The sequence below is a fragment of the Aquarana catesbeiana genome, linkage group LG06 (genome assembly GCF_042186555.1).
Source record: "Aquarana catesbeiana isolate 2022-GZ linkage group LG06, ASM4218655v1, whole genome shotgun sequence".
In the NCBI taxonomy this organism is placed as follows: Eukaryota; Metazoa; Chordata; class Amphibia; order Anura; family Ranidae; genus Aquarana; species Aquarana catesbeiana.
Window position 1 is genome coordinate 78,430,056 of NC_133329.1, and position 12,518 is coordinate 78,442,573.

The window sequence follows — 12,518 nt, forward strand, 5'->3', positions numbered from 1 at the left end:
GGAATAGGTGTAATAAACTCACTTGTTGTGGTTCATTTCTCGATCAAGTAGGTTTAGTTTCGCAGCTGAGCACACAGTGGTACTAGTAATCTTCCTATCACAGCCAAGTGGAATTCATTCAAGTTGGCGCAGGGTAGAAATTCCTGGGGGATTTCTAAAATAAAGTTGACCCCAAAACCATAAGAAATAAATCCACTTCTAATGTAATAATGTTGTAACAATTACAAAAATGTCCAGTACAGCACAGGAATAGGTGTAATAAACTCACTCGTTGTGGTTCATTTCTCGATCAAGTAGGTTTAGTTTCGCAGCTGAGCACACAGTGGTACTAGTAATCTTCCTATCACAGCCAAGTGGAATTCATTCAAGTTGGCGCAGGGTAGAAATTCCTGGGGGATTTCTAAAATAAAGTTGACCCCAAAACCATCAATGTTTCCCTTCAGATAGGACGTCTTATCCTTTGTGCAATTGTCTATCACATTATGCTATACTTTTATGCCTGACTTGCAATTTCCCAAAATTTGAAAGCAATGAAAAATAGGTTGGTGCTCTAATATTGCTTTATTGTTTGTTTGTTTTTTGCCTTCCTCTGGATCAACTGTGGGTATAGGATTGTATATATAGGACTATTCATGTATACAATACATATGTATATTGTATACATATCTTTTTTTTAATTCTTTTATTAGTTGAACTAGTTTGACTTGTGTCTTTTTTCAGCCATACTAACTATGTAACTGTGTAATAATAAAAGGTAAAAGCTCTATAGTAATAATTTGAATAATAGTTTATTTTTTTCCATTTTTTCAGTTTTTAATTTTTTTTTTAATACTATATTTTAAATATTTTTAAGGCTTCAGCGTTATCTTGCCCTTCACCAATCTCATCAGGGCACTCTTGACTTCTTTATTACGTATGGTGTAAATCAAAGGGTTTACCATGGGTGTTACTGCAATGTATAGCACAGTGCAGATTTGCTCCAAGAGCTCTGAGTACCGAGATTGTGGAATCAGTACCACGGATACTGAGTTTGTATAGTAGAGGAGGATTACGGCAAGGTGGGATGAGCAGGTGGAGAAGAGTTTTTTCTTTCCATCTCTTGAATTAATATTTAAGATGATGGCAATTATTTTTACATATGACATTACAGTGCACAGAAATGGAACAAAGCCAAACAACAACAGCTCCAGGTAAAGCAACATGAAGAACATTTCAGTTCCCGCACATGAAATCTTGATCAGAGATTTGACATCGCAGAAAAGTTGATGAATTATTTTTGAATGGCAAAACGACATAGTTGACGCTGCCTTTATTATCAATAAAGAATTTGTACAAGCGGAGATCCAGGTGCCTGCAATTAACATCAAACAATTTTTTCTCCCCAAAATTTGGTGATAGTGTAAAGGCTTACAGATAGCAACATATCGATCATATGCCATAATGAATAAAATAATATCTTCACTGCTGCCAAATAATAAGTAAAAGCAGAACTGAGTAAAGCATTGAGTAAATGATATTGTATTATTGTCAGTTAGTAACATGTGTAGAAGTTTGGGAACAGGGACTGTTGTAAAACAAATATCTACAATGGATAAATTACAGAGAAACAGATACATGGGGGTGTGTAAATGGTCATCAATATATATCACTGTGATAATAATTATATTTATTAACAGGCATGTGAAATATATTGGAAGTAACATTCCAAAAACGTATAGTTTATATTCTGTTTTAAAGAAAAATGGCACAATCTGAAACACTTTAGATGCTGTATAGTTGTCCATCCAAACTGCTCTTCTTTTGTAAGAAAAAGTAAAATATGATTATGATCAAAAATGCCACGATTTATTTGGTAGAGGACAGCAGGTTGAGATCATTCAGTGTTTTCTTTTCATGATGACATGCTGTGGCACATTTTAATTATACATACATATAAAATTATTACGACAAAGTTTATAATTTTTTGGTATTTTAAATAAACGCCTCCCTGGAAACAAAGAGTTGAAGAATTATTATTATTATGGTGCAATCTGAAATCCTTTAAATACTGTACAATTCTTCATCAAAACCGCTCTTCCTTTGTAAGAAGCAATAAAATATGATTATGGTCAATGTTGACACCATTTCTTTTTTTAAAAAAAAACACTGCAGATTCAGATGAATAAATATTCAGTTTTCATGCTGACATGTTGTGGAACATTTTATTAATATGCACATATAAAAAAAAGTTTACTTTATTGACACTGTAAATAAACACTTTATGATAAAAAGTGTTGTAAAATTATTATTATATCAAGTATCAGATTATGGATTTTTCCTAATGTTCTTATATTAAAACTGTAGCTATACTAAAAAATAGTATTATAAAAGCCATAGTAAATTTATATATGTAAATGGTGAAGATAATTTTTTTTTTATGAAAGAATGGATTAGAGTATTTAGGCCATATCCGCAAAGAGTACAAAAAGGATTTGACCAATAATTGCTGTAAGTTGCAAATATATAAATATATTGTCCCCAAAAATGTATACGCAAATTAAATGGTTATAAAGCAGGTATTTATAACCATACAGTTCACTTTCAAATTTTAAAATAAAATACATAAATTTACTTTTTTTATACTTATCACCTGTTGTCAAACTGATAATCAATCTGGTCCAGGCATTGCTGATAAGGAGAAGCATAGAATCACAAACATTGAGAATCATTTTGTTTGCTATTGTGCACATTCTCTTTCATCTCTTCATTCATCAATGGTTGCTGGTTTTGTAGCATGAACTTTCTCTTTTAGAAATCCCCATAAGGAAAAAGTCCAATGGGAGAAGGTTTTCTGCTGAACCTCTTCGCCCAATCCATCTGTTTAGCAGATTCTTATCAAGATAGGCCCTTACATAACGATGATAGTGTGGGAGTGCCCCATTTTGTTGGAAATAAATGCCAACATCTCCAAAATCTTCTTGAATACATTACATGACAGATTCCAGCAACAAACTCAAGTAACAGGCACCAGTTACGTTACCATAAAAAAGGAAAGGTCCAATTGTTCCATACGCTGACAAGTCGCACCACACCATCACTCCTGGTAAATTAACATGAAGTTCCTCCATAATGTGCAGATTCTGAGGTGCCCAGTCAGTGCATTTGTGGCAGGTAGGGATGAGCCGAACACCCCCCCGGTTCGGTTCGCACCAGAACTTGCAAACAGGCAAAAAATTTGTATAAATGCGCGAACATTGTTAAAGTCGATGGGACACGAACATGAAAAATCAAAAGTGCTCATTTTAAAGGCTTATATGCAAGTTATTGCCATAAAAAGTGTTTGGGGTCCCGGGTACTGCCCCAGGGAACATGTATCAATGCAAAAAAAAGTTTTAAAAACTGCCGTTTTTCAGGAGCAGTGATTTTAATAATGCTTAAAGTAAAATAATAAAAATTATATATTAATTTAAATATCATGGCTGGGGGGTGTCTATAGTATGCCTGTAAAGTAGTGCATCTTTCCCGTGTTTAGAACAGTACCACATTTCTAAAGGAAAAAAAGCCATTTAAAATTCCTTGCGGCTGTAATGTATTGTCGGGTTTCAGCAATATACATAAAAATCATTGCAAAAAACAGCATGGGTTTCCCCCCCAGTCCATTACCAGGCCCTTTGTGTCTGGTATAGATATTAAGGGGAACCCTGCACCAAAATTTAAAAAAAAATTTTCCGAGCCAGGCCTTCTCCTCCAAAATCAGTGCCTGACCTCACAAATGCACTTCTGGAAGAATGGTCAAACATTCCCATAGACACACTCCTAAACCTTGTGGACAGCCTTCCCAGAAGAGTTGAGGTTGTTATAGCTGCAAAGGGCCAGCTCAATATTGAACCCTACAGACTTATGCCCCATACACACGACGGAAAATGTGCGATCGGAGCGTGTTGTCGGACATTCCGACCGTGTGTGGGCTCCATCGGATATTTTCCATCAGATTTTCCGACACACACAAAGTTTGAGAGCAGGCTATAAAATTTTCCGACAACAAAATCTGATCGTGTCAATTCCGACCGTGTGTGGCCAGTTCGGACGCACAAAGTGCCACGCATGCTCAGAAGAAATTCCGAGACAGAACAGCTCGGTCTGGTAAAATGAGCGTTCGGAATGGATACAGCACTTTCGTCACGCTGCAATGTTTTAAATAGTTTAATACAGCGCACTCTGTTCATCTTTATAATGTGAGAAGAATGAAGTCGTTTTGCTGCTCATATTCACACAGACTTCTCACAAACTTCTTTCTTTATTCTTTATCGGGATTCCCTCAATATTTTTTGATTTGTCACATCTGACCAAATTTTTTTTTGGTTGTTTTTAATTTTTTTAATTTTTTTTTCAAGGCTGTTTAATTTTTTTGGGGGGGTTTGTATTTTTTTCAAGGCTGTTTTTTTTTTTTTCTTTTTTTGGTTTTTACTCCAGAATATTTTTGTGTGTGTTTTGTGTGTCAAGTTACCACAACACCATTGATATCTTGTATTATTTATTCTCAATGAGATTGTTTGGTGCTGGTGTCCCTTGTTAATTTCACATTGTATTTTGAAATGTACCTGCCTCCTCAAAAACAAACTGTCCTTTTTGAAGGAAAACACACATAGGCGAGTATAATTGAAACAAAAATTCCTTTATTAAGGGCTCACAACCAAACAAAGAGGGAGGCAACGCTGGAGAAACAGCAGAAATTGGTGAAGCCTTTGACCCCCAGGGCACACATCAATTCTTTTACAGCAAAATTGGTGGCCTGAGGAGTCCATATGTAAGGGAGTGCAGTCTGGTCCAGAAGTCCCAGACATCCGGAAAGCAGCAGATGACATGTATTGTCCCCAGGCTGCATCTTTTGCCAGACCAGACTGAACCCAGGCCATCACTCTCTGGTCTTCCTTCCACGCTTCCTTCCACGCTGTGGCTGTGTTGGTGGAGTTGTGGCAGCAGGAGGAGGAGGAGGGGGATGGGCCAACTCACTCAGGTGGGTATTGGGTGTGATTTCGCCAATCACCCCCTTACTTAGGACTTTATACAGAAGGTCCTCACACAGCTTGCGTTGACCCTCCTGCATGGCCTGCAGTTTGGTGGCAGCCATGCAGGCAAAGGCCTCTTCAGGAGTGGGGGTGGCTCTGAGGGACGCAGAAGCCTCCTGAATAAGCCTGAGCGCAGAATCCTGAACGTGACTCCCCTTCCTAGGTCTTTTGTATGGAAGGCGGAGGGGAAGAACCTGCGATTCGGTCAGGCTATGACTGGGCCCAGGCTTCTCCTAGCTGCCACTTAGCCCAGCCTCCTCCTGGCTGCCACTAACCCCCATCTCCTCCTGGCTGCCACATTCCACAGCCTCCTCCTGTGTGGCACATTCCACAGCCTCGTCCTGGCTGGGGTCTTCCTGTGTATGAAAAAGGGACATAGTTTTAGGTTTTTTTTCATCAATCACACACAATTTTCAACTCATGACTGTTGCAAATTGAATGTTAACAAATATAACAGACTATCCTTCTGAGCCCAGCATTTTTCATTCTTGTCCCAATTATTTTTGCCCACTACTGTCTATTGATATGTAAAACACTTTCTTAAATCAGCAATTAGTGATCAATAATAACATCTAGTAAACATCATTTATTTATTGTCCAGAAATCTGTAGAACAATGCTATACCTGACTCCATCTGGGCTCCTCCACTTCTTCCTGGCTGGAAGTCCCAGGTTGGACATCGGAAGCCTCAGCTGGGGTGGAAGATAGGGTGGAAGGAAGAGTGGAGATGGATTCCCTGACTCCAGTCTGGTCTGACAGAAATCGCAGTCTCTCATAGTACCACAGCCTGAGGACATAAATGTCATCTGCTCCTGCCCTGGATCTCTGGGAATCCGTGAACTTCTTGTGCTCCCTTAGATAAGTGCTCCTCAGGCCACCAATTTTGGTTTTTAAATAGGGGATGGTTGCTGTGGGGACCACCGGCTTCACCAACTCCAGCAGTTTCTCCAACACTGCCTGCCTCTTTTGTTTATTATTGTAATGTGGATGTTTCACCTGCCACAGACAGGGCAGCTCCCTGTACTTGTCTATGAACAGGGGGAGGAAGTTGTGGTCATTGAAGCCATCCATTTTATCTGCAAGACAAAACACAAGACAAACCCTAATGTCAGGCAAAACTCTCCTAATCTTGTTACAATATAGGCCTCAATCTAGAAGCAGTATAGGCCCAAGTTTAGATCTTACCTTCGTTATCACGATTGGCGCCTCCGATACTCCTTCCTCCGCTCACAGATCGTACGTACTACGCACGCGTGTTACGCTTTATACACACTGCGCATGCGTGCCACTCCGCCCGCCCCTGACGTTCTTTCTAGTCTGTTCCCCACTCCTTTTCGTTCAGCGCAGTGGGGGAGAAGCACATGGCGGAGACACAGCAGGTGCGTGCTAATTACAGCAACGAGGAGGAGGAAAGCCCGGAGCCTGAAAGTCCCGATCCAGAAGGAGATGATTTAAGGCATCAAATATGTCCTTTGGTGAGATGTTGGAGATGGTGGACATCCTGAAGAAGGCCGACTATGACGGGAAGTATGGACCTCACCCCAACCCCAATGTCAGAAAGGCCAAGATCATGGCGAAAGTGGTCAAGAGTCTGCATCGGAATTTCGGGGGAAGGACGATCGAAAGATCAGCTCAGGAAACGGTGGTCGGACCTCAAATTAAGAGAGCACGAGCAGTACAGAAAGATCCGGAGAGTGCTGCAAAAAAGTAAGTAGTTGTGCTGTGTTCTGATTCTTTTTATGTTTATTACGTTCGTGCTGCTCCATGTGCTTTTCTTAACTGTTATCCATTTCTAAATGTGAACTTTCATGTTCATGGGCACATTATTCGTTCATCAAAACATCAAACATTTTTCGTGCGGCCTAGAAAACACCATTGTTTTGGCCATATGCATTTGCCCACATTTTTTAGGGCCTAATTGTCTGAAACTAATTTGGTTGTGTAGATGTGTTTGTTACTAGAATGAAATGCAAACTAGATTCTGTGTAAGGAGAGGACACTCAGCAGCTGGTTACACATCTGGATGCTGTAGCACTAGTGTGGGACACAAGAACACCCTTTTTATTAGGGGTCCCACACAGGTGCTCCAGTGGATACTATAGGGGTGTCTCCATCTGTGAAGCTTGTACAAAACAGGTAAAGTATTGAAGCTTGACAAAGGACACAAAAAATTCTACATCTTGGAACTCTGCCAAAACAGACAATTGTACCCCACTTCCAAGCAATGTTTTATATTTATAGTTCTGCCATCAAATATCTGTGTGCTAAGTATACCAATTTTTTTTACATAGGGGAGAAAAGACTCGGAGGACACCCCTCATCCGAGGAGACCACAGACCCCCCACCTCTGGAAGAAGGGGAAATCCACCCAGAACAAGCTGAGCAGGAGGAGGAAATTGGCACCACAACAGGTGAGTGTCTGCGACCACAGGCTCAGGTAAGAGATGGATGCCGGCTTTATAATTTTTTATATAATTTTATAATACATGGTGTTTTTTGGTTTCTATCTTTTTAGGTAATCGTGATGTTGTGGATCCAGATCCTTTCACCTCGGAAAGTGCACAGATCCTGATCGGGGAGATCATGGGGTGTAATAGGGACTTGGAAAACATCAAGAAAAACATCAATGATGTTCTTCAGAAAATGAAGAACATCATTGATGTTTTAGGGAGAATATAAAACCCCTCAAAATCCCTTTGTTTTTTTGTGTGCTACCAATTTTTGACATTTTTTGACAAATTGTAGAAAAGCCAAATTTTGAAGAGGCACACAGTGTGTCAACATGTGGTCACGGGGGAGATCAATGGACGCGTTTTGGGGGTGCAACCCCTTCCTCAATAATAAATTAGCTGTAAGGAAGGGGTTGCACCCCCAAAACACGTCCCTTGATCCCCCGTGATGGCAGGTCGCACATGTTGACATTCGTAAATTTGTGTGCATCTTCAAAATTTGGCTTTTCCTGGCGTGACTTCACCCCATCTGAACGCAATATCAAACACAGTTTGTAAATACTCATGTCTGAAATTGCCTTCAAGTTCTACCAAATGTGAACTTTGTAAGTTCAAGATTTGTGTCTTTCTTGTTGGTTTTAAATATGCCTGTTTTATCTTAAATGGACATTTCTACTTTTTCTAATGTGACCCCAAAAGTTGTTATACAACAAACATGTTGGTTTGTTTTAAAAAACCTTTTCTAAATGCACATGTGATTGTGCTGGTATTAAAAAGATTGTTAATCAAGAATGTGTGGATTATTGTCTCAACGCTACAACACTTTTGTAGTGCTCTAATTGGTGTTTTCTGTGACAATGGGGGTTATTTCCTAAGGGCAAATCCGCTTTGCACTACAAGTGCAGTTTCAAGTGCACTTGTAGTGCAAAGTGTCTTTACCTTTAGTAAATAACACCCAACAGTGCTTTGTAAGGTTACACAATCACGCCATTTTCAGGACTCACCACATTTCTGTCAGGGTCAGTTAAAACAAACACAAGCAGTAAATGTCACCAAAGATTTGCTTTTTTTTTATTAGAAAAAGGCTTTACACATTGTCTGGCATATTGATAGCCCCCCTACCCGCAAAGAATTCAAGGTATCTTAGCCGGACATCATGGGCACTCAGGGGGGGCAAGCCAGGACGGCCACTTTCAAGCGCCATCAGGGTTGGTTCATTTTGAATTCCGGCCTCAGGCCCAACTGAGCCAGCATAGTTGGCAGAATGTTGCCGTAAAAAGTTGTGTAGAACACAGCACGCCAGGATAATGTGATTCAGTTTTTACTCCGCCATATGTATGGGTGTAAGAAATAGGTGGAACCGGCTGGCCATGATTCCAAACGTGTTCTCCACCACTCTTCTGGCTCTGGCCAGCCAGTAATTAAAAACCCTCTGGTCCGGGGTGAGGGTCCTCATCGGGAATGGCCGCATAAGAAGGTCCCCCAGCGCAAAAGCTTCATCCGCAACGAAGACGAATGGGAGTCCTTCCACATTGTCTTCTGGAGGTGGCAAGTCCAAGCTGCCATTCTGGAGACGCCTGTAGAACTCCGTCTGGGCGATGACTCCACCATCGGACATCCGGCCATTCTTCCCCACGTCCACATACAGAAATTCATAAGTAGCTGACACCACCGCCAACATCACAATACTATTGAATCCCTTATAATTATAATAGTACGACTCCGAGTTGGGTGGTGGGATGATGTGGACATGTTTCCCATCAATTGCCCCTCCGGAGTTAGGAAAGTCCCACCGCTGGGCAAAGTGGGAGGCCATAGTCTGCCATTCCTGTGGCGTGGAAGGAAACTGTGGAGTAAAACAAAAAAAAAATGTGTCTTTTTGCACATAAACATGGAGAGCAGATTAGACACAAACATTCTTGGCCAACATCAAGATACCATTTATTTATGGGAATTTTTAAAGACCAAAGTATAAGGTACACCTATCAGATTACCCCCCCCCCCTCTCATGGGCCATTTCTAACATTATAGGGGGGGGACTCTTGGACAGGTAACCCTCTTCACTTAATTGAGAGATGAATGCCTAAATAATGGGTATTACTTTGAACAGACCCTCCTTACTTACACTATTGACAGCCCACTGGACAGGTAAGAAGTGTCATAATAAAAAAAAAATATAAATACACATTGTACACATTTAAGCACATTTGGACATTCTGCTATTACCTATCAAGATAATAATAGGATACCAAAACTTTAAACAGTACCATTTGAAAGTATACAGGCAGGCCCTTGCACTACATGCTTTGGGGAATTCATCCATAAATCTGACCACAAAAGAGATGGGTATAGTGTGTATGGGTTTGGCAAAGTCAGCAGATAGATGATTGAGGATAGATAGAGAATTGTTATCAGCTGACTTAGCAGTTGGGGGGAGGGAGGGTTCAAAATGATTTGGGACCCCAAAAAAAAAGCCTTTGGCACTCTGCCTGAATTTGAAGCACCAATCACATTTCAAAACATTTTAGGGTAGTTTGGGGTAAAGCACTACTATGGAGCTGATAAAATACATTGTTAAGTGACTACATGAGTTGAATATAGGGCCAGGAGAGCATGCTGGGGAGGTAAGTGAAGGCAAATATGTATGAAGGACAACAAAAATAATTACATAAAAATCCAGCATTGCATGAGGACAAAGGGGACATTCACAGCATATTACAATCATGGTAATTAGGGAATGAGGAAAGAAATAAAATATATTAGCAAACATTAGATACAATAAAATGTGATATTAAAGGATAAAAATCTTACCTTAAAATACTCCTTCTGCAGGACCTGTATGATAGCAGAACAGGTCTCTGGGATAATGATCCCCAGAGCCTGGGGGGAGATGCCTGTCGAGAACTTCAAGTCCTGCAGGCTTCTCCCCATCGCCAAGTACCGCAGGGTGGCGACTAGCCTCTGCTCCAGAGTGATGGCTTGCCTCATGCAGGTATCCTGCCTGCTGATATAGGGGGTCAGCAAAGCCAACAAACGGTGAAATACGGGGTCCGTCATCCGGAGAAAGTTCCTGAAATCATCAGGATTATTCTCACGGAGCAAAGGCATGTGACAGAACTGGTCACGCTGAAGCAACCAATTCTTGGTCCATGAACTCCTCCCCACCCTGTTCATAGACTGGACTTGTGTCAAGGTCAGGACCCCAACACCAAGCCCCCACACAGCACGAACTCTACGAGGAGTACGTATACGCAACATGGCTAGAAAACGGTCGGCTGCTCAGAACGAAGTAACAGAACGCACTGAAGAACAGCAAGGCCTGTGAAGAGCGACCTGAAAAACAGTAACGAACGAACAAGAACACAATGACAAAGTCACGCGTAGCTTGCTTGCACGCACTGAAGAGCAGATACAAATCCACAAGCACAAACTGAACAGCAGAAACTGATCTGAAAACCACGAGTCTGAAAAAGCGCGAATCGTCTCTCAGCAAACTTTTACTAACACGAGATTAGCAAAAGGAGCCCAAAGGGTGCCGCGCTTGGTTCTGAACTGGCCTTTGTCTAGTCTCGTCGTACGTGGTGTACGTCACCGCATTCTTAGAGAGCGGAAATTCCGACAACTTTGTGCGACCGTGTGTATGCAAAACAAGTTTGAGCCAACATCCGTCGGAAAAAATCCATGGATTTTGTTGTCGGAATGTCCGATCAATGTCCGATCGTGTGTACGGGGCATAAGACTGGGATGTCATTAAAATTCACGTGCGTGTAAAGGCAGGTGTCCCAATACTTTTGACAATATAGTGTATCTGTCAATCTGAATGGCACCCCAATGCATGATGGATGATCATTGCAGCACAATGCACAGCAAAATGATAATATGCAAGGAGCGATACACCATTTTTGGAATGTTTTGTTTCATTGGCAGCCAATTCATTTAGAATAGGTTGTCTTTACTCAATGCATCACGACAGCGTAAATGGCCTTCAGTGTATAATTCAGACATATTATGTAAAGATAAATAAGGGTGTAAATATAAATGTTTCATAAAAAGTTTGCACACTTATAGTAAGTAAAAAGCGAATATGCAGATTCTTTAATATGCCTAGTTATGATGGTCTCATTTCAAGGTTTGTAACAGAATAAGGTTGGCTTTGTTACGAAATGTAACATTGATGAAGATTTAAAATGTAACTATGACCAAAGTCAAAAATGACAAATTTGATACAGTCGGTCAGTAGCATTAACACGGCTTTTCTGAATCCCCCCGTATCATAACTTATTACCTGGTGATCCTGCCAGTAAGTGTGATGTTTTTCAACTTTTCTCAACAGACCAGGCTGTTCAGCAAAGGATTGAGACAAACCATTTAACACTGACAGGGGTGCTTATAATGGTCAGCTTTCATATATTTTTGTAAAAACCTTATCCCAAAAGGAGAAAAAAACTATTGCTGTAACTTCTTGTAAGTCTAAGTTAGAGTTGGGCTTTACATTGTTAGTCAATCATGTAACGTCTATCTAAATCTATTAGCCCATCTAACACCACCTTCTCCACTGATTGACAATGCTGCTGTCCAAGGGTGGCTACATTGTTCCTCCATAGATACAGTGGGGGAGCGATTGTAGCCAGCCTATGATAGGAGGTGGTTACTGGATGATCAAAAGATAAAAGTATTCTTGTCATTTTCTTTGTTTTGGGGTTTAGTTACACTTTTAGAATAGATTTTACAAAGGTGTCACAAAACCTGCCGTATTCTTGTGTATTGTTGTACAAGTATCTATCTAGGCCATTTTAACAACACAATTACTTAAGCATGTTTTCTGTTACTTCCATCACAATACTGTTAACTTATAAATGATATCTTGTCTGGCTGTGGCTGTCAGCATGTCCTCTTGCAAGTAAAAGAGAGTGTGTAGTAAATGAGGTTCACCTTAATATTACTGTTACCATAGGTGTGCACACAGGGTGTCCCGGGTATACCTGGACATACCCTAATCACACCTTGTGGTGCAGATTCC

General features: G+C 40.6%; 1 protein-coding gene across 1 annotated transcript; it reads right to left on the reverse strand.

Moving 5' to 3' along the window:
• Nucleotides 1–303: 303 nt before the first annotated feature.
• Nucleotides 304–1,784, reverse strand: LOC141148021 (olfactory receptor 1468-like). The gene has a single exon (XM_073635179.1). The coding sequence runs from the start codon at nt 1,782–1,784 to the stop codon at nt 849–851; it is 936 nt and encodes a 311-aa protein (XP_073491280.1). The 3' UTR covers nt 304–848.
• Nucleotides 1,785–12,518: the final 10,734 nt, after the last annotated feature.